At 36.5% G+C, this 22,317-nt stretch overlaps 1 protein-coding gene across 1 annotated transcript; it reads right to left on the bottom strand.

Moving 5' to 3' along the window:
- Positions 1-13,842: 13,842 nt before the first annotated feature.
- LOC110660665 (rho GDP-dissociation inhibitor 1) lies at positions 13,843-17,162 on the bottom strand. Its single transcript, XM_021819037.2, has 5 exons — positions 16,552-17,162; positions 16,404-16,470; positions 15,026-15,244; positions 14,817-14,941; positions 13,843-14,381 (listed from the first exon to the last, which is right to left on the bottom strand). The coding sequence occupies exons 1-5, from the start codon at positions 16,819-16,821 to the stop codon at positions 14,304-14,306; spliced, it is 759 nt and encodes a 252-aa protein (XP_021674729.1). The 5' UTR covers positions 16,822-17,162; the 3' UTR covers positions 13,843-14,303.
- Positions 17,163-22,317: the final 5,155 nt, after the last annotated feature.

The raw sequence follows: 22,317 nt of genomic DNA, 5'->3' as shown, positions 1-22,317 counted from the left end.
AGCCCAAAAGTGGTCCCATGTAGGGTGGCCTTTCTTAATCAACTTTACAACTAATTGTTTTTTAATCAACACTTCCAACCTTGCACTCTACCCCATCACTAGCCATAGCCTTCCTGAATTTCTCATCACAACTTCTCATATCATGATAAGTTTGCCATTATTTTCAAGAATTTATTAGTGTGCGTGAGAGAGAGAACTCGGAAGTTCTTTGACTCTACTTTTTGGCAGCTAGATATTTGATTTATGACATTATGGGTAGTACAAATAAAATAATTCATTTGAGTTTTCTAGTTTGATTTGATAAATATTTGCTTGAATTTGTTTTTTATATTTAATTAGCTAAATTTAAAAATTTTATATTAAATATAAAGTGTGTATATATGTGAATTATATAATTTTTATTATTATAATTTTAATTATATTTATTTTTATTATTAATTTATATATATTTTTTATTTATAAAAAAATCAATTTTAAATTAAAATTTTAATATATGTTTAAAAAAAAGTTAAATCTAAATTAAATAAAATTTATTTGTATTTATGGGGTGATTTGTATAAACTTTATTAATAATTTAATATAAATTTAAAATTAGATAATATTATTGATGCAAATTGAATTTACTTATAAGAATGATTATAAAATAACTTTTTATGCTTTTCATTTATTGTAATAATTTTTAAAAGATATTTAAGTTATAGAATTAAAAATAAAATTATAATATAATATTCTTAAAATTAAAAAAATAGAATGAATATTAAATGAGACGTTAATAACTCATGATAAAATGGGAAGAAAAGAAAGGAGGAGGAACCAAAATATCGCAATAAAATAAATGGTACGTAAAGGGAAAAGTAGATAATTAGAAGGAAAGAAAGGTGGAAGATTGAGAAATGCTGAAGGTCAAAAGAGCGGGGACCCACCATGAGATTTGGGCCAACCAGAATTCGGCTGTCCTGTCCGGTTGGTGCCACCCCCACACTACACGAACCCAACCGCACTTTGTTGCCAAATGTCCCGCTTTTTTCAAGTATCTACACGACACCGTTTTTTACCATCTCTCTCTTTTAAAAAAATTACTATTTAATTTCTATATTTTAATAAAATTAACTATTTAATTTCTATATTTTTAAAATATATTATTTTTTAAATTAAAATATATTATTTAATTCCTATAATTTACTTTCATTAAATTATTTATTCCTTTCATTAAATTTTTTATTATTTAATAAATTTTAATATTAATTAAATTATTATTTAACATCTTTATTGTAATAAAATTAATTATTTAATCATCAAAATTAAACCACTTATTAAATATTAGTGAATTAAAAAAAATCATTGTGTTCAATGAATCAAACTTGGGTGCATCCGTAAAGATTTTGCCTGTTCGTACACACACATGCACACACACATATATATATATATATATAAATTTTTAATAAATTATTTTTAATAAAAAATTTAATTTAATTTTTATATAATTATTATTTATTTAAAATTAAATATAATTAAAATTTTTATTTTAGATATAAATATTAACAAAAAAATTAATTAATTAAATTCTTATAAAATTTTAATTTCAATAAAAAAAAATAATAGCACGATATTGCAAACAAATAATATATAAAAAAGGCAACAAATCTCAAATGGCGTAACATGACTGTTATTATTGTATTTTTTAATTTTAAAATTTATTAAAAAAAGAAATTATCAAAATTTAAAATTTTAATTTAAGAAAAATAGTACGTCATTAATTAATGTCATTAATCAGTATTATTATTGTGGTTAAAGGTAAATTAGGGAGGAAGGGCACGCGAGAAGAGATGACGGAGGTTTGCGGTCAAACATGCTTGTCTTGTACTGTGGTCAACTTCCAGACCCACCGATTTAGTTTTTAGGATATTGATTTGTTTTGGCGCATGACTCTTGTTTTAATTAACACTAATTATGTATATCATTATCAACATGATTAGCAAGCTAATCATCTTGCTTTTGGCTGAAACTTCTCTTTTTGTGCTACCAAATCAAGTCACAAATAGCCCCTCGTATAAAAAGCCATTTTGAAATTTTCTAATTCCTAGTAATTGTATAGTTGAAATAATGATCACCTTAATAACAACTAAACTTTAGTTCATTCTAAATTAGTTGAAGTCGATTGTATAAATTTTTTTTCGTTATTTAATTTTATTAAACACCGAGTTTATTTTAATATTTAGAACATGTAAATATTGCAATATTACTTATCTCCACATCATTTAAACATTTTCATCTTCTTTCTACTTTTCATACTAACTTATTATACTTCAATATTGAAACATTTAATTCTCTACGTTATATATAACCAAACCATCATAGATGACCATTTCTTATTTTATCTTCGTATTCTCTGGTGAATGTGGTCATATTTAATCTTATCCATTATCATGTTTGTCACGACTCAACCTATGGGCCGGACCGGCACTAAAACCTGGGCCAGTCTAAAGCCTCCGAGGCCCGTAGTAAGCCTAACTATTCCTTAACCCAATCCTAAGGCCCATTTGAGCCCAATTTCAAGAATTCAATCGGATAGAATCCGACCATAAAATAAACCATTCAAAGAGGAGTTTTTGACTCGCCCAACCTGCAAACACAATATAAAATAAATTGGGGAACTCAGTTCACCCTCCACATGGTCATAATATCCAAAAATCCAATGGGAGCTCAGCTCCCTCATCCAATCCAGTCATACATATAGTTAATAATTTTACAAGTCCAACATAACTTTTATAATACAGGTTCAAAATAAAAATAAATACTTCTAACACATGTGAAGTCTAAAATTTAACTCAATTGGACAAAATACATTAAATACTATGAATGGACCAGCGAAGAAGAAGAGCAATTTAGCCACAATAACTAATCCTCATGTAGCCTGGAAAAATAGATAAACAGGAGTGAGCGTTCGACTCAGAGAGTAAAATACCAATTTTAACCATAATCTCTATAGCTATATAAAGCTAATGCACCATGTGCAGTGAAATGCAATATCATCATAATTTTTATACAATTCATATCATAACAGCAAAAAGGCAATTTGGAGCACTCACACACCCAACACTGTCAAGCAATACATATATGGGAGCTGATCCCCTATACAACCCTCTTAATCCAACATCTGCCAGCGAGTGTCTCTCAAGCCGGACTTTTGCTTAATAAACCAAATGATGGGTCCCAGCGAGTGTCTCTCAAGCCGTGTCTACCCGTCCAGTCCATATCCAATACCATACCACACGCACGCCAATACACACACACACTGCTCCAAATTACCACAAACAACATCTATAACACTTCATCAATTTAAAATGCAATATAAATCATGCTTAGTATTTAACTACATAGATATATATTTATAAGTGATGCATAGGCATGCTTAAATATATAATAATATCGAAATTATAATTAAAATTAATATTTTACTCAGACTTAACCGAAATCACTGCGGCGACTGGACGAAGGAGGAAGGCTGTCCCGGCTCACCTGACAATTTCATAGCAATTATTTAATATATTTGACTTGATACAAACTTGGAAAAGACCAAAGACACCATAGGTCGTGCTGAAAATCCGGTAGAGTCTCCCCTATACTTAGGACCTACCCAACCTGCAAAAGGGTTCAAAATACACTTCTACATCCACAAATCTCACATCCACAACTCAATCACATCACATGGCCCCTCTTGGGCCCATCCAAACAATCAATAATCACAATGTAAAAAATTACAGTTTAGTCCTTATAATTAATCCCTTTTGTAAAAACTACCCATATGAGCTCTAAAAATTCTAAAACTCTGCCCCGTGGTCCTTAGCAATATTACTAAACTAATGCAAAAGGAATTATAATTTTCTAAGCTATTACAGATATTTTATAGATTTTTAATCGAATTTAAGCACTAGATAATTAAGAAAAAGCATGGTTCGGGTTTACTTATGCCGATTCTGACCCCGGGAACGCGTTCGGGACGTCTGACAACGATGGAATAGCCAAAATCTCGATCTAATTTTGAGACTTTTTCGATAGCCTACATGTCCGGCTCGAAATTTACAAACTCGGGCAACCTTTGAATTTTCGCGAATTGAAGGTACCTACACGAAGCCCACAACACGAGAGTTAGTACATAATTTTTATGAAATTTTCTAAGCCCATTTAATGCTCGGAAAAACACTATGAAGTTTCGTGGGACCCACAAAAAAAACAGTGTCGAAAAATTTTGAAATTGGTATTGCCACGAAGCTCTCGCCGAGAGGAGCACTCTGGTACTCTCGGTTTCCTCGTGGGGTTTATGGTTTACGAGAAATTTAGCCCAAAAGTCGAAATGGGCTAAAACTTTTCGGACAAAAATTGGGTAAACCGCTAGATGAATTTTGGTGTTCTTGGTGTTTATGAAAAACTCTCGAGGTGTAGATGGGTTTTGGCACAAGACTCGGTCCAATTGGTGGCCAGATCGACCAAATTTTGGTCGAGAAGATGAAACGGCGTGCACGTGCTAGGTGGGTTTCGCGATGTTTCAGGCAGCAGGAGAGGGGCGGGGGAGGTGCGCCGGCGAGCTGGGGAGGCTGGGGCAGTAGCTGGCCGCCGAAGGGTGGAGGGGAGAGAGAGAAAACGAGGAGAGAAGGGGAGAGGTCGGGACGAGCGAGGGAAGGGGATGGGAAAAAGGAAAGGGCCGGTCCGATTCAATCGGTTCGACCCGGTCCGATTCAGGATATAAAAATTTGAATTTTTACTCTACCTTGAGACTGAAAACGATGATCAAAAATTCGAAAAAAATTCTAGAAAACTCAGAAAAATTCATAGAATCCAAATGTACTTTTAGTTTTGCCACGTGGTCTTTAATTTAATTTTTAAAAATCATCAAAGTTTTATATTTTCAGAAAATCGAACCCGATTTCTAAAATTCGAAAGATTTCAAATAATTTTCCAAAATTTAAATAAAATAAAATATTAATATTTACCTATAAAATAATTAATTTAAAAATTAGGGGTGTTACATTCTTCCCCACTTACAGAAAATTTGTCCTCGAATTTTTTACTCAAGGCAGAATAAAAGATCAGAATTACACATTGAATAAATAAGGGTATTGTCTACGTATGTCCCGCTCTGACTCCCAGGTGCACTCTTCCATTAACTGACTCCTCCACAAAACCTTAACCATAGGGATCTATTTTGATCTTAGCTGCCTCACTTGGTAGTCCACTATGGCTACAGGTTGCTCCTCAAACGTCAAGTCCTCCTTCAGCTCTTCTATATCTGACTGTAATACATGAGAAGGATCAGGTATGTATTTCCTGAGTATGGAGATGTGAAATACCAGATGAACATGAGAAAGGTTGGTGGGTAACTCTAACTGATAGGCAACTGCTCCAACTCTATCAGTAACCTCAAAAGATCTAATATACCGAGGTGCCAACTTACCCTTCTTTCCAAATCTCATGATTCCCTTCATCGAAGAAACCTTCAGGAATACGTAATCGCCTACTGCACACTCCATATCCCTCCGTCTGGGATCTGCATAACTCTTCTACCTACTGAAAGCTGTTTTCAATCGTTCCCTGATTAAAGGAACCATCTCTGAAGTGTACTGCACTAGGTCTACATCATGCAACTTTGCTTCTCCCATTTCCATCCAACACAGAGGAGACCTACACTTTCTGCCATATAGCGCCTCATAGGGTGCCATCCCTATGCTGGAATGATAACTGTTGTTGTAGGCAAACTCCACCAAGGGTAGCTGGTCATTCCATTGACCTCCAAAATCCAAAACACACACGCGAAGCATGTCTTCTAGTGTTTGGATTGTCCTTTCTGACTGCCCATCTGTCTAAGGGTGAAAGGCAGTACTAAAGTTTAATTGCATGCTAAGTGCCTCTTGTAGCTTTCTCCAAAACTTAGAAGTGAACTGGAGCCCTCTGTCAGATATTATGGAAGCAGAAACTCCATGCAATCTGACTATTTCTCGAACATAGAGCCAGGCATACTGTGCAACAGAATATGTGATTTTCATAGGTAAGAAATGAGCTGATTTAGTCAGATGATCTACAATTACCCATATCGAATCATATCCCCACGTGGTATGAGGCAATCCAGTTACAAAATCCATAGTGATCATCTCCCACTTCCATTCTGGGATAGGGAGCTCTTGCAGCTTCCCTGACGGTCTCTGATATTCAAACTTCACCTTCTGACAAGTCAAACACTTGGATACAAAGTCTGCTATGTCTATCTTCATGCCATCCTACTAGTAGCTATCTTTCACATTATGGTACATCTTGGTGGAGCCTGAGTGGACATTGTACAGTGTATAGTGTGCCTCTCGCATGATTTTATTTATGAGATTGTCCACATCGGGCACACATATCCTGAAATCTTGCATAAGGGCACCATCATTAGCAAATCCAAACTCACCACCTTCACCCTGTTGTACTCTTCCTATGATTTTCATCAATTGTTGGTCTCTAAACTAGGAAACTCTGACTCTATCTCACAGGTCTGGTCTCACTGAAAAATGGGCCAATAATACCCCCTCATCTGAAAGATCTAAGATAAGACCTTGATCCATCAACTCATGTACTTCCTGAATCAACGGTCTCTTCTCTACTGATATGTGTGCCAAGCTGCCAGAAGATTTTCTGCTTAAAGCATCTGCTACTACATTAGCCTTCTCAGGGTGGTACTAGATGGTACAATTATAGTCCTTCAAAAGCTCCATCCATCTCCTCTGTCTTAAATTTAAATCCCTCTATTGGAAGATGTACTTCAAACTCTTGTGGTCGGTGTATATCTCGCACACTTCACCATACAGGTAGTGTCTCCAGATTTTTAGTGTAAAGACTACAACCGCCATTTCTAAATCATGGATGGGGTAGTTCTGCTCATGCCTCTTTAGCTACCTTAAAACATAAGCCACTACTTTTCCATTCTACATCAAAACACACCCTAAGCTAACTCTGGAGGCATCACAGTGCACGGTATATTCTTCACCACTCATCAGTAATGTCAACATAGGGGCGGTGGTTAGACACTCTTTAAGCTTTTGGAATTTCTCCTCACAACCATCTGTCCAAATGAACGGATCATTCTTTCGAGTTAACTTAGTTAGGGGAGCTGCTATCCTGGAGAAATCCTGTACAAAGCGTCTATTGTAGCCAGCTAGGCCCAGAAAACCTCGCTCCTCAGTGACTGTTGTAGGCCTAAGCCAATCAGCTATAGCCTCAATTTTCTTGTGATCCACTTGAATGCCTTCACTAGAAACCACGTGTCCCAAGAATGAGATGTTTTCTAGTCAAAATTCACATTTTGAAAATTTGGCATATAGCTGGTGCTCCCTTAAAGTCTACAACACCATTCTCAAATGCCACACGTGTTCTTCCTAGGTTCGAGAGTATACCAAAATGTCATTTATGAATACGATGACAAAACGGTCCAGGAATGGCCTGAACGCCCTATTCATCAAGTCCATGAAGGCCGCTGGTGTATTAGTGAGTCCAAAAGACATTACCAAGAACTCATAATGACCATATCTTGTCCTGAATGTTGTCTTGGACACATCCTCATTCCTAATTCTCAACTGATGGTAGCCTGATCGTATGTTTATTTTGGAAAAGAATCTAGCCCCTTGGAGCTGATCAAACAGATCATCGATTCGAGAAAGTGGATATTTGTTCTTCACAGTCACCTTGTTCAACTGTCTATAATCAATACACAACCTTAAGGACCCATCTTTCTTTCTCACGAATAGAACAGGAGTGCCCCAAGGTGAAGTGCTCGGAGCTATGAAACCCTTGTCCAAAAGCTCTTATAGTTGCTCTTTTGACTCTTTCAATTCTGCTTGTGCCATCCTGTAAGGCGGCATTGATATAGGGTTTATACCCGGCACAATATCAATGTAGAACTCTATTTCTCTTCCTAGTGGCAACCCTGGAAACTCCTCAGGGAAGACATCCATAAATTTTCTGATAACAGGAACATTTAATGTTAACACCTTCTACAGATGTATCTCTCACCAATGCCAAATACCCTTGACATCCACGCCTCAACATTTTTTTAGCACTAATTGCTGACACCAAGTTATATGAAACCACGCTTCTGTCACCATCGAAGCTAAACTCTTCCACACCAGGTATATGAAAGTACACCCTTTTGTTCGTGCAGTTTAAAGTGGCATAATGAGTTACCAACCAATCCATTCCCAAAATTATATCGAAATCCATTACTGGTAGAGGAACCAAGTTTACTGGGAGGATCCTTCCATCCACTACTATTGGGCTACCCGGAAAAATCATATCCACATCTATGTTGTCACTAAGTGGGGTAGCTACAGACAAGGGGCATTCTAAAGTTGTAAGGGTTCCTAACTAATCTCATGACAAAAACTGGGGAGACAAATGAGTGCGTAGCACCCGGATAGATTAAAACACGAGCCTCATAAAAACAGACTAGAAGAATACCTGCCACAACTGCAATGGAAGCCTGAGCATCCTGGTGGGTCAAGGTAAAAACCCGAGCTTAACCCCTACCCTGTATTGCAGAACCCTGAAATTAACTTCTACCTCCTTACTTGCCTCTAAATCTACGTCCTCCTTGTCCTTGGCCCTGTTGGTTACTGAATTAACTGCCTGCCATGCTAGAAGCACCATGATACAGTTGACGAGGAACATTGCAACAGAACCCTGTGACCCCATCTGTGGCTCGCTAAATACTGGACATTCTCTAACAAAGTGACCCTGCTGGCCACACCGGAAACATACTCCTGAACCCATCATACAAGGTCCTGAATGTCCTCTTCCACACTGCGTGCAAGGTGCCAAGGAGGATCCTGAACCAAACCCATAACTACTGTAACCCGAACTGTGACCATTGCTGGATCCGTACCCTGGTCTAAATCCTCGAGATTTGTGTTTAAAACCACCCTTCTTGTTGTTTCTACCTCTTCCTTTGTAATGACTTTGGCTGCCACTATCCGTGGTACCCGTGTAGAGAACACTTGAAGAACCCTCTGTTCTATTCTTCTTTGCCCTTCCACTGTCATCTCCTGTATAGCTGATTTCAATCTGTCGGGCTCGATCAACTACCACATCAAAAGACTGATCAGACATCATGGCTAGGTTTGCATACCTCCTGTCTAGCCCCTTTAGGAACCTCTTTACTTTCATACTTTCTGTAGCCACTGCTGTAGGGGCATACCTGCTCAGTTCTAGAAATTTTGTAGCATATTCATTTACGGATCTGCCATTATGCCTTAAGGCTTCAAAGACCCACTGCTTTTGATCTCTGAAGCTTTCTAGCACAAACTTATTGATGAACAATTCCACAAACTGGGTCCAAGGTAATCCCTCAATACGAGGTAGTACATAGTCTGTCATCCACTGCCTTGGCACTGGCCCCAATACATGCTGCACACACTCTATAAGCTTCCTATCAGTCAACTGCAATTCCATCCCTGCCTGTTTATAGGAGTCCAAAAACCGATAGGCATTATCTGACACATCATAAGTACCAGGCATCAACTTCTTGAAATTAATTATTTGTTTATAAGGTTCCCCTCTTAGTGCGGTGGGCTGCTGCTGTTGGGGAGGGTGGACCATATATTATGCCATCATATCGATGATTCTCTGCAATCCGGCTAAGGTAATTGCCATTGGGTCCATGGGACCCTGAGCCATAAAAGACTGCTCTTGAACTGGTGGCGGCTGCTCTCCTACTTGAGCAGCTCTAGGTCTCCTACCCTGCCTCCTCGGGGTAGGCACCTCATCTTGTACCGACACCTCGACTAGCAAATCTCGTTCTGGTATAGAGGCAGCTCTCTTGTTTCTACGCATTTTCCTAAAATTCAGCAGCATTAGCCCACAAAATTCAAAACGGCATGTTACACAGTTCTATAGACTCATATTTACACACAATAATACAAACCAGAAACTAGAAGCAAAGATGATAATGCAAGGATGAATGTGGACCCTATTCTCCGCATGTGACTCCTATTATACTCTTCCTAACACTTTAGACAAATATTCCCTATGAATCTGGAGCTTAAGCTCTGATACCACATTTGTCACGACCCAACCTATAGGTCGGACTGACACTAGGATCTGGGACAGTTTAAAGCCCTCGAGGCCCGTAGTAAGCCTAACTATTCCTCAACCCAATCCTAAGGCCTATTTGGGCCCAATTTCAAGAATTCAATCTGATAGAGTCTGATCATAAAATGGACCATTCAATGGAGAGTTTTTGACTCGCCCGACCTGTAAACACAATATAAAATAAATTGGGGAGCTCAGCTCACTCTTCACATGCTCATAATATCCAAAAATCCAATGGGAGCTCAGCTCCCTCATCCAATCTAGTCATACATATAGTTAATAATTTTACAGGTCCAACATAACTTTTATAATACAGGCTCAAAATAAAAATAAGTACTTCTAACACATGCGGAGTCTAAAATTTAACTCAATTGGACAAAATACATTAAATACTATTAATGGACCTGCGAAGAAGAAGAGCAGGTTAGCTACAACAAATAATCCTTCTGTGGCCTGGAAAAAATAGATGAATAGGAGTAAGCATTCGACTCAGAGAGTAAAATACCAATTTTAACCATAATCTCTATAGCTATCTAAAGCTAATGCACCATGTTGAGTGAAATGCAACATCGTCATAATTTTTATACAATTCATATCATAACAGCAAAAAGGCAATTTGGAGCACTCACACAGCCAACACTGTCAAGCAATAGATATATGAGAGCTGATCTCCTATACAGCCCTCTTAATCCAACCTCTGCCAGCGAGTGTCTCTCAAGTCGGAATTTCGCTTAATAAACCAAATGAGGGGTCCCAGCGAGTGTCTCTTAAGCCATGTCTACCCCGACTTATCCATAAAGGACCGGATCCCAGCGAGTGTCTCTCAAGCCATGTCTACCCGTCCTGTTCATATCCAATACCATACCACACGCAAGCCAACGTACACACACTGCTCCAAATTACCACAAACAACATCCATAACACTTCATCAATTTAAAATGCAATATAAATCATGCTTAGTATTTAACTACATAGATATATATTTATAAGTGATGCATGGGCATGCTTAAACATATAATAATATAGAAATTATAATTAAAATTAATATTTTACTCACAGCTTTAACCGAAGTCACTGCGATGGCTGGACGAAGAAGGAAGGCTGTCCCGGCTCACCTGACAATTTCATAGCAATTATTTAATATATATGACTTGATACAAGCTTAGAAAAGACCAAAGACACCATAGGTCATGCCGAAAATCCGGTAGAGTCTCCCCTATACCTAGGACTTATCCAACATACAAAAGGGTTCAAAATACACTTCTACATCCACAAATCTCACATCCACAACTCAATCACATCACATGGCCCCTCCTGGGCCCATCCAAACAATCAATAATCACAATGTAAAAAATTACAGTTTAGTCCTTATAATTAATCCCTTTTGCAAAAACTACCCATATGAGCTCTAAAAATTCTAAAACTTTGCCTCGCGGTCCTTAGCAATATTACTAAGCTAATGCAAAAGGAATTATAATTTTCTAAGCTACCACGAATATTTTATAGATTTTTAATCAAATTCAAGCACTAGATAATTAAGAAAAAGTAAAGTTCGGGTTTACCTATGCCGATTTCGACCCCGGGAACGCGTTCAGGACGTCTGATAATGATGGGATAGCTAAAATCTCGACCCAATTCTGAGACTTTTTCGATAGCCTGTCTGTCCAGCCCGAAATTTACAAACCTAGGCAACCTTTGAATTCTACGAATTGAAGGTACTTATACGAAGCCCATAATATGGGGGTTAGTAAATAATTTTTAAGAAATTTTCTAAGCTCATTTAGTGCTTGAAAAAATACTACGAAGTTTTGCGGGACCCACAAAAAAAAACGGTGTCAGAAAATTTTGAAATTGGTATTGCCGCGAAGCTCTCGTTGAGGGGAGCACTCCGATACTCTTGGTTTCCTCGTGGAGTTCATGGTTTGCAAGAAATTCAGCCCAAAAGTTGAAATGGGCTAAAACTTGCTGGACAAAAATTGGGTAAACCGCTCGATGGATTTTGGTGTTCTTGGTGTCTATGATCCGGTCCAATTGGTGGCCGGATCGGCCAGATTTTGACCTGAAAGATGAAATAGCGCACGCATGCTAGGTTGGTTTCACTCGACGTTTCTGGCGGCTTGGAGGCTTATTGGAGGTAGGGGAGGGGCGGGGAAGGTGCGCCAGGGAGCTGGGGAGGCTGGGGCGGTGGCTGGTTGGCGAGGGGCTAAGGGAAGAGAGAGAAAACGAGGAGAGAAGGGGAGAGGTCGAGACGAGCGAGGGAAGGGGAAGGGAAAAAGGAAATGGCCGGTCTAATTCGATTGGTCCGGTTCAATTCGACCGGTTCGATTCATGATACAAAAATTTGAATTTTTACTATGCCTTGGGACTGAAAACGATGCCCAAAAATTCTGAAAAAATTTTAAAAAACTCAGAAAAATTCGTAGAATCTAAATATATTTATAGTTTTGCCACGTGATCTTTAAATTAATTTTTAAAAATTATCAAAGTTTTATATTTTCGAAAAATCGAACGCGATTTCTAAAATTCAAAAAATTTCAAATAATTTTTTAAAATTTAAATAAAATAAAATATTAATATCTACCTATAAAATAATTAATTTAAAAATTAGGGGTGTTACAATGTTACTTAATATCTATCTTAACATTCGCATTTATGTCACATTCATTTTGTAGGCGTATTAATCTGCATTTTTGCAACATTCATTTTGTGGGTATGTTATATCTTTGATGCTCAACATTCTCTTCCATACAACATAATTAGTTTGAGCATAATCCTATTAAATAATCGAAGATCCAACCACAATCTTATAGATAATTATGATTTAACAAGATGGTTAAAAACTTACCTAGAAAGGGTAGGTCAAAGTTACATGCCACCACTAGTAGAAGTTTCTATGCAAAGGGTAACGGGGTTGGATTGTTGTTAAATTGTGAAGGGAGATGTGAAGTTTCTATGCATCAACGTGAAGTGTGTGAAAAGCACAGCAAGAGATAGATGGTGATGAAGAAGAAGAAAAGAAGAATAGGTATAGAGGGAGACGAAAGGTTAACATCAAGCTTGCCTAGCAGATAATATTGCTCTTTCAACCTGATTCGTTCCATGTTTTACTCATTTGGTGTATGATTTTCCTTCCACTACTGGATCTTGACTTATCCTTCCTGTATCTTATTGTATGCACCAATGACACATTCCATTTTCATGCTCTTACATGTTTTTTACGATTCATGATCTCTCTTTTTTTTCTTTCCTTATTTTTTGTTGTTAAGAAATCTATCTTGTTTTAGATTTACTTTTACTTTTTATGCCAGCTGAGTTTTTGTATACAACAACTAATTTTTCGATTATATGGATTCACCATTGTTAGATATCAAATCCGTCTCAATATCCAAAACTTATAAATCTTGTGATACTATCTCTCCGTGTTATCTTAGGCCTCCACCTTCCTCGTCTTACTCCTACTAGCTTGTACTATTTCCTCAGAAGTTGGATGTTCAGATATGCAATTCTCCAATTCTACAGATTTTCACTCTAGGGCCACAGCTAAAAGCTTATTCTCATCATTTCCATTTGCTTCATCTCATAGCCTTGTCTTATCAGTATCAGCAGTTGTGAGCTTGGTTTTGTATAGGTTGGATTATCAGAAATTACCCAGAAGTGATTCCTCTGGAATAATATATTAATGAGACATCTTCCTCAAAGAAGAGAAAATTATAGAACAAGGAACAAGGATTAAGGAGAAAACAAAAATAGAAATTAAACTAACTTGGCTAAAAGTGCGTCTGAACTAACTTCAGCATATGACAACATTAAAAGAATTGCCATAAAGGAATTAAAATATAATCAAACCCATTATACCTAGACTGCTTTCTAATATCTTTAAAAAGTCCTACTGTACCATTGATTTGCTACCAACTAAATAAATGGAGCCTAGCCTGCTCATGAACAAACCAGATGCCTTCACTCCTGGTCAGGATTGGACATGCCGAGTGATGAAAAATGGTACTTAAAAGTAGAGGCTAAGCTCTCCATTTATTAAAAGCATTACCAATTGAATTTCTCCTTCTCCATTGTAGTGGTTAAAATTAATTGTGGAAATAATAAATAAGCATGGTCTGAAGGGGATATTTTGAAACTAACAAACTCAGACAATGGCCGAGAATGAGAGAGATGTGCTCTTGCTGCAGAGTTCTTCAAGTAGCAGCCCATTCTTTTCGGATGTCAAAGGTGTAGTTGATCTCCAAGTAGCACTTGTCATCATCATCAAGAAACTGAGGGAAGACAAATAAAATATGGTTAAGCCAAAATCGTGATACAATTCAGATCAATGATTGATCCAGAACCAAAACTTAGAAAAAAGCTAGCAATATTAGGTCAACATCAAGAATTAATTATACAGTTCAGCATGGGCCAATGCCTTAGCAAAATATGGTAGAGGGTTAAGAATGATGGACCACAAATGTATCATAAAGAATGATGAGTTACGAATTTACGATGCATAGGATGGATGTCGTCCCACATATTATGAGTTTAGATATGAAAAAAAAAATGCTCATTTTTACTCTACCATTTTGCATAACTCAGTCTAAACTATTACATTCAGAAAACATCTAATTAAATGATTCAAAAATAGATTACAAGAGTGAAATATATCTTATTAACAAACTAAAGGGTAAAATTTCTTGGGTTTAACTGCTGAAACTAACCTTTGATCTTGCAGAATATGATCCTCTGGCAAACATGCCTGATGGGGTGGTCTCTTCTGGCATCAGATGTGTGTAAGCCTCTGGCTGAGGACTGAAGGTTCCAAGCATCTCTTTTGAGCTATCCACTGAAATAAAACCCCATTATAAGTAAAATATTCTAAGTATCTGAAACATAAACTCTGGCATGAAATAGAATTCAGACAGCTTACCCCTAACACCAGTTTTCCAGACGGTGTTGGTGTATTTGAGGCCAGATACAATGTTGTTGCTAACTTGGAAGGAGAACATCAAGTTATAGTGACTACCTTCTTTCAGTGTAAACCATGTGCCCTTGGGGTTTCCATCCTCAGGGACAGATAATACAATGTCAGGTCTGCCCGGGGAGATGATTGACAGACTAAGAATTTTCACTTCTGGTTCAAGAGTTTCTGCAACAAATCATAGAGAAAACCAAATTTAGAAAATGCAAAAGAAGAAGAAACACCACTCTCCTTTTTGAGATTTTCTCCATCTTGTATGCCTCAAATCCTTTGAAAAAATATATCCACTTGAAATTAATGTTTGATTCTACTTGATAATAAGGCAAAAATCAAATAAAGAAAGTATTCTTTACACTTCCCTTGAAAGATGTTTATTAATTTCTTTACTATTACAGCATGTGGTTATACAATATTTATGATAGACTTACAAATATTATGCATTAACTTAATAGATCTGCAATTTTTCCCAAAAATTGTAAAGATATTTTCAGAATTTCTTTTAATAAGTTACATATATAGTAAATCTATCAATTTACTGCATGAATAAATTAAAATTAAACAAAAATGGTTTACCATGGATTCAATGTCTTTATTTGATATATTTATGTTCATTTGTGTGAACAAAACTGTGATTTAAATCCATGCTTAAGGCCCTCTAAATACTTGATTCTGCACAATACCAAGTAGGCAATTGTGAGTCAAATTGAACCCACTACAGAAAATGTTAACCTTAGTGACAAGCAAAAAAGCTGAGGTTTGCTACTTGGTTTTGGATTAAAGAAACTGGCAATTTTTGTTCAAATTTTTTTGCTTAGAGCACCAATAGAACACATTCTTGCTTTCAATATTGAGAGGTTACAAATAACAAAGGAGAACTACAATTCTTACAATTTGGAATGTCCTTCTCAGTATACAGGCTAAACATGCCAATACTAAGTATGTAAAATTTGCAAGTGCCTTAAGTAATGGCCTAAATTAGGTCTCCAGCCTAATCAAACATCATTAATTCCAATGTCAAACAGATATTATAAACCAGAGGAGAAGAATAATATAATTCTGTCATTTGTCAAGAATTAAAAGAAAACAATAGAACCAGATATATAATAGGGCCCTTCTCAAAGTTGTTGGAAATATGTAGAAATTGAAATTGCATAAGAATTAACAGAATTGCATACACAAGAGGGAAGAATTTTCTGCATGAACTTAAATTAGAAATCAAAGCAAACAGGAACTAGGGGGTAAATTTGAAGACATTCAAAAACTCAATTCCAATAGAACCACAAACTTCGATAAGGGGGAAAAAAGGAAGAAGATGTGCTATAAATACCTCCAACATTTTCAAAATCCACAGTTCCAAGAAGTTGTTCCTTCCATTTCCTGAGGCTTTCATCATCCTGAGCATTTAGAATTTACTAACATATTAGTATTGAATGTCATTAATTTAAAATGTGGAATGCATCAAGGAAAAAACAAACCTTGTCCTTCTCAAGTTGTTCTTTGAGGGTGCATTGAGGACCAAGATGAATCTTGTTGCCTTCTTCGTCATCTTCATCCTCATGATCAGTTGCATCCATGGAATTCTCACTCATCTGCCTCCCATATTTGTCTGATGAACCATCACCAACCTCATGATGGGATTTTTCTGTTTCCAAATTGCCAGCATTCTCCTCAGCACCCTCATTTTTGTTTCCATTAAGCTCCATGTTAGTGGTCGAACTGGGCACAGCTCCAACAGCCAAGGACATCAAATAATCAACAGTGACAATAATCGACCCAAAACAGTCCCACACACTCACACAAAGCAAGGAAAGATTACACACAAAAGGTTTAAAGAAGAGAGACGCCCATAGTAAAGGTAAAAATGGGAACAGAATTTATGTCTTGAAATGAAAAGACTTGTGTTGCTGTGCCAAGAAAATAGGTAAGAAAAAAGGTGACAATTATCCTTTTCTCTACAAGCTTAGATAAACAGACCCACAAGCAAAAGAAGAAAAGACAAAAGAGAAACTGGGTTTGTCTCTCCTAGAAGCTTTTAGTGGTGGGCTGTCGGAAGTAAGTTGAAATCTTTTGGGAGGGAGAGGCAGAGAGAGAGAGAGAGAGAAAGAGAGAGAGAGAGTACAAGATAGGGGTAGTTTTGCAAGAGTGGTGATCCGAAATGTGAGTGAGAACGCGGGAGTCACTATTGGGACATTGAATAGACTTTGAAGAAGCATAGTCACAGCCTAAGATTGGGGGTAGCCTTTGACCCTTTCTTTAATGAAATTTTAAACCTAGTTGTAGTAAAATTAAAGATTTGATCTTTCATTTTGTAAAACAGTCCTTGGGTTTTTAATGATTAATATAGTTTTGTCTCTATTTTTTTTTTTAAAGAAATTGATTGTTAATGTTAAACACTTTCTATTATGAGTTTTCATCATTTTTCGTTTGAGTTTTTACTGTTATTGACTTTTTTTTTGTCTTTCATCAATTACCTTTTAATATTTATCTAATATTAAATTATTAAATTAATAAAAATTAATAAAAAATCAAATAATTAATAGAATCAAATTAAAAATATAAAAAATAAATTCATAATTAATTTAACATAATCAAGAGATTAAATAGTAAATTATCCTTTAAATATTATTGAGATGGGTAGAGGAAAAAAAAAGCTTGAAGAATGGATATGGAAATGGTGGTTTTATGAAGTGGTCCTATTTGATTATGATAAGGAATGATGCCCAATTGCCCATGCATGAAGTTGCAGTGGTCCCTTTCTCCTCACCTTTTATTTGGCAATTTCAAATTTTCCTTCTTTTTTTTTTTCATTAAATGGATTGTTGACTATCAAGTTTCTTTACACTCTGTTTAGAAATGGTAGTATAACGAACCAAAAAATAAATAAATAAATAAATTAAAAATTAAATTAAATATTTAAAATTTAAAATTTTTTCAGGAATGAAACTGGACAAAATGTCTGTATAGGTTCATTCCTAGAAATAAAAAAAAAAAAAACAGCAGCCCCCCTTATAAAACTCTCTCTCGTCACTCTCCCTCTCCCTCCCCTTTTCTTCCGGTTGGCGAGCTTCCAGCCACCATGGCTGGCCAGCGAGGCGTTCTCCCACCCTGGGCAACACTGGCGAGCTGCCAGCTAGCTGGAGCAGCGCCAGCAACGGCGCAAATGGAGGACTTTTCCTCATCAACACGTGCACAGTGGGCAGCAACTTTTCGACCCGATTCCGGCTTCATCCGACGTCTGATCGAGGCGATTCAGGTGGCGTTGGAAAACTTGTTCCTAGAGCTTTCTTTTGATACCAATTTTGCAGCAAATGGAGGTCGGATGAGTGAGATATAGAGGATGAAAATTTCGAGTTTTTCAAGCTTTTTGGTCTGAGACCACCTATAGACTAAGGAAGAGGAGAGGAACATGATGGTATGATCAGATCTGGCAAATGTCACCGGCAACCGACGACCGGCCACCGTGCGCGGTGGTTCCGGCGGTGGCTCTGGTGAGCTTTGGAGATGATTCAACTTACAAAGTCTTCCTAATAAATTTTTGAAATTTTTGAGACACAGATAAGTTTCGGATAAGATTATTTTCATTATTTCTCTGTCTGTAGAGTATAAATGCAGTGTTTATTAAACAGGAAAAATTAGAGAAAAATTCTAAGAAAAATATATGATGAAAGTAAAATTATTTGGAGATATTCTATGGTGTTTTTTAAATTTTTGAGTGATTGTAGAATATTTTTGAAAAATATAGATAGATTTTAATTAGATTTTTATCATATGGGCATATAAGATTATTTGAAATTATGATGTTTAAATTTTATATGATTGGTTGAAGCTTAAGGATGAAGGTTTAAATATGTGAATATTGAATTGGGTTGAATTAAGAATATGTTAGCTGTTGGAAAATTATGAAATTGAGTAATATTCTTGAATAAAATATTAATGGGTGATTAGAAAATTACAATTACTTTTGCGATAGCTTTATAACTTTATTAAGGATCGCGGGACAAAATTTTAGAATTTTTAGAGCTTGTTTGAGTGGATTCTTACCAAATGTCAATTATAGGGGCTAAAACGTAATTTTTAAGATTTTGAGTATTGCTTAGTTTGGAGGGCCCAAGAGGGGCCATATAATGATGATGAGATATGGGTTGAGTTTAGAAGTGCTATTTGAACTATTTTTTGCAGGTTGGGTAGGTCTCAGGTATAGGAGAAACTCTACTGGATTTCTGGCATGGATTAGGCTATCTGTTATCTCTTTAGAGTTTTATTTTGACTTAGTACTAATAAATTTATAATTTAATTATTAGGTGATCGATGTCAGCTATATTCCTCCATCCAGCAGCCATAATAGTCCTCGGTGTACTGTGAGTAAAATATTAATTTTAATTGTAATTTCGATATTATTATATGTTCAAGCATGCCCATGCATTACTTATAAATATGTATCTATGTAGTTAAACACTAGGCACATTTTATATTGCATTGTTATTTATGGTAATTTGGAGCAGTGTGTGTGCGTGGCGTGCGTGAGGTATGGTAGTGGATATGGACAGGACGGGTAGACACGGCTTGAGAGACACTCGCTTGGACCCGGTCCTGCGGGGTAGACACGGCTTGAGAGACACTCGCTGGGACCCCATATTTGGTTTATTAAGCGAAAGTCTAGCTTGAGAGACACTCGCTGGCAGAGGTTGGATTAAGAGAGCTGTATAGGGGATCAGCTCCCATATATGTTCTATTTGACAGTGTTGGGTGTGTAAGTGCTCCAAAATGCCATTTTACTGTTATGACATGAAAATTATGATGATGTTGCATTTCACTCCATAGGATGCATTAGCTTTAGATAGCTATAGAGATTATAGTTAAAATTGATATTTTACTCTCTGAGTCGAACGCTCACTCCTATTCACCTTATTTTTCCAGGTTATAGGAGGAGACCTTTTTCAGAATAACCTGTTTCTTTCTTCATAGGTTAAGAAAAAATTACTTAACTGTATTATTATTATCTAAATTTATAATTTAGAACTCCACATGTACTAGTAGTAGCATTAATCCGGTCAGGGCCTGCATGAATTTAAGTTTTTGTATTAACAAATGAAAATTTTTTATGAGTTTTAAATAGTTTGTAAATGATGTAATAGGGTTGAGTTGGGCTCCCCTACTTTTAGTTTCTGATAATTACTGGGTTAAGTTGGCTCAAAATAAAATTGTAACAATTTAATTTAAATTATTTTATATGCATATTGGGCCTAAATTGTGGGCTTGGTCATGAGTTTGAGAACAGTAAGGCTTACTACGGGCCTCGGGTGCTTTATGCCGGCCCAGGTCCTAGTGCCAGTCCGGCCCATAGTTTGGGTCGTGACAAGAGTGGTATCAGAGCTTAGACTCTAGATTCATGGGAAATAATATACTTGGGAGTGTAAAAGGAGTCTTGTTAGGATGTTACATGCGGAGTATAGGATTCTATTTCGTATTTTTCTATAATTCTTTGTTTCTAGATTCTGCGTTATATCTCGAAAAATATAAGAGTGCCTCAGTTAGTGTCTTAATTTTCGTGGAGTACATAGAAATGTGAAATAGAGTTAGCAAACATGTTGAGGTCTGCCATGGGAATACGTTCTTCAAGAAACACTATATTTTTATCAGTATGGGTTTATGTGGTGTGAGTACATAAAGGTGAGTTATAAGGGTGAGGATACCACTACTGGCAGTCGTCAATGGATGACCCAATTAGAGTAAGTTTATGATAATAGTAGATTCGAGAGAGATAAGAAATTAGGAGACCTAGTCTGTCAGGACGTATCGTAGTAACTATGCAATATTCTCGATGTCTGCTCTGTAAGCTGCAGATTATAGTACTGACATGGGATTATTATGTAGAGCTGCATGCATCCTCGTGGTGCTCCATAATGAGGGTGTTTGCGGATGACCTCTGTTTTGGTACAGTTATGCCATAACAGAGTTCTATATCTGCAGAGGAGTTGGGAACTCCTGGTTAGGGATCTAGAGTTAGAATATTGAAAGGTCACAGTTGGGTGATAACTAGAGTTAGTGACTCGGTTACCCTAGCATGAGCTCGAGTTACATCAAGAGTTGCCATCAGACCAGAGGTTACAGATTAGTTGCAAAGTAAAGGTGACATCTATAGAGTGAGACCATCTGGTCTTCGGTATGGAATTTTAGATGGTTTTTGCAGTACGACAGACGTTTTGCTTAGAGCTTAGTGAGAATAGTATACTCGGTGTGTATCAGCAAGGTGTAAGGTACAACCCTACTACCTAGAGAAGGTCAAAATTGTGAATTGATGATTTATAGAGCTATGATATGATAAGAGAGTCATTAATTTTACATGGTTTTGGCAAGGTGGTAAATGTAGTACCTTGTTGCAGTAAGTTAGGGTATAGTCCTATCTTTTCAAAAGAGATAGAAGTTATTACTGATAATGATGACTTATGGAATAGTGTCCCAGATGGGACTGTTGCGTGAGATAGAGAATTGTTAGCTCAGCTGTTCTGGAGAGGGTACAATTTCCATGTAGGAATCATAAGATGTAAGATCAAGATATATGTAAGCCTTTAAATTGGATGACGGGTTTGGGTGCCCGGTATCTTAAGTTTTGGCTAATTGAGTAAACATGAAAAAAAAATAATAATAATAACAAATAAATAAAATTGCTGCAGAATCAGCTCTCGAGGTAGTAAGGGTATTATGTAAGCTAAACGATAAGAATAGAGATCATACAATAAAAGTATGACTGCAATTTCATGAGTTTCTTTCTAACTTCATATTGTTCAAAACAATAATATAATCTAATTATAATAGTGTTAAGAGTAATAAATTAGCGAAGATAAATCACAGAAGGCCAATGGATAGAGAAAGTGCAGAATGAAAGTTTGGACAATTGATTGCAGATGCAATATAATCTAAATGCCAGTGGAAGTACTAGCTAGAGTGGTCAAAAGACCAAATCTGAGTAGCACAGATATGTGATAACGCAGTAGAGACTCTGAAAGATATAGTTAGCAAGTACAGCTGTCATGTTAGGAAGAAGAATGGAACCCAGGGATAGAATAGTCAAGTTCTATTTTGGGTAAGACAAAGGAAATAAAAGAAAGGACAACCTGAAGGGCGCATTGTTGTCCCAAAATAGTCCAAGAGGGGGGGTGAATTGGACTTTAACAATTTTTCGACCCTTGCTTGTAGCCTAATGAAAAATTGTGGCTTTGTTCAACTAGATGCTCCTTTAT

The sequence above is a fragment of the Hevea brasiliensis genome, chromosome 7 (genome assembly GCF_030052815.1).
Source record: "Hevea brasiliensis isolate MT/VB/25A 57/8 chromosome 7, ASM3005281v1, whole genome shotgun sequence".
Classification (NCBI taxonomy): Eukaryota; Viridiplantae; Streptophyta; class Magnoliopsida; order Malpighiales; family Euphorbiaceae; genus Hevea; species Hevea brasiliensis.
Note: the sequence above shows the minus strand (reverse complement) of the source record. Positions and strands in the feature narration are given on the sequence as shown.

What these genes read in the sequence shown, in the direction of transcription:
- LOC110660665 (XM_021819037.2), bottom strand. Translation starts at nt 16,821, where the DNA reads ATGTCCTTGGCTGTTGGAGCTGTGCCCAGTTCGACCACTAACATGGAG. An exon ending in GGATTTTGAAAATGTTGGAG is followed by an intron (nt 15,245 to 16,403) that starts GTATTTATAGCA and finishes GATTTGTTGCAG; the next exon opens with AAACTCTTGAACCAGAAGTG. An exon ending in CATATTCTGCAAGATCAAAG is followed by an intron (nt 14,382 to 14,816) that starts GTTAGTTTCAGC and finishes GTCTTCCCTCAG; the next exon opens with TTTCTTGATGATGATGACAA.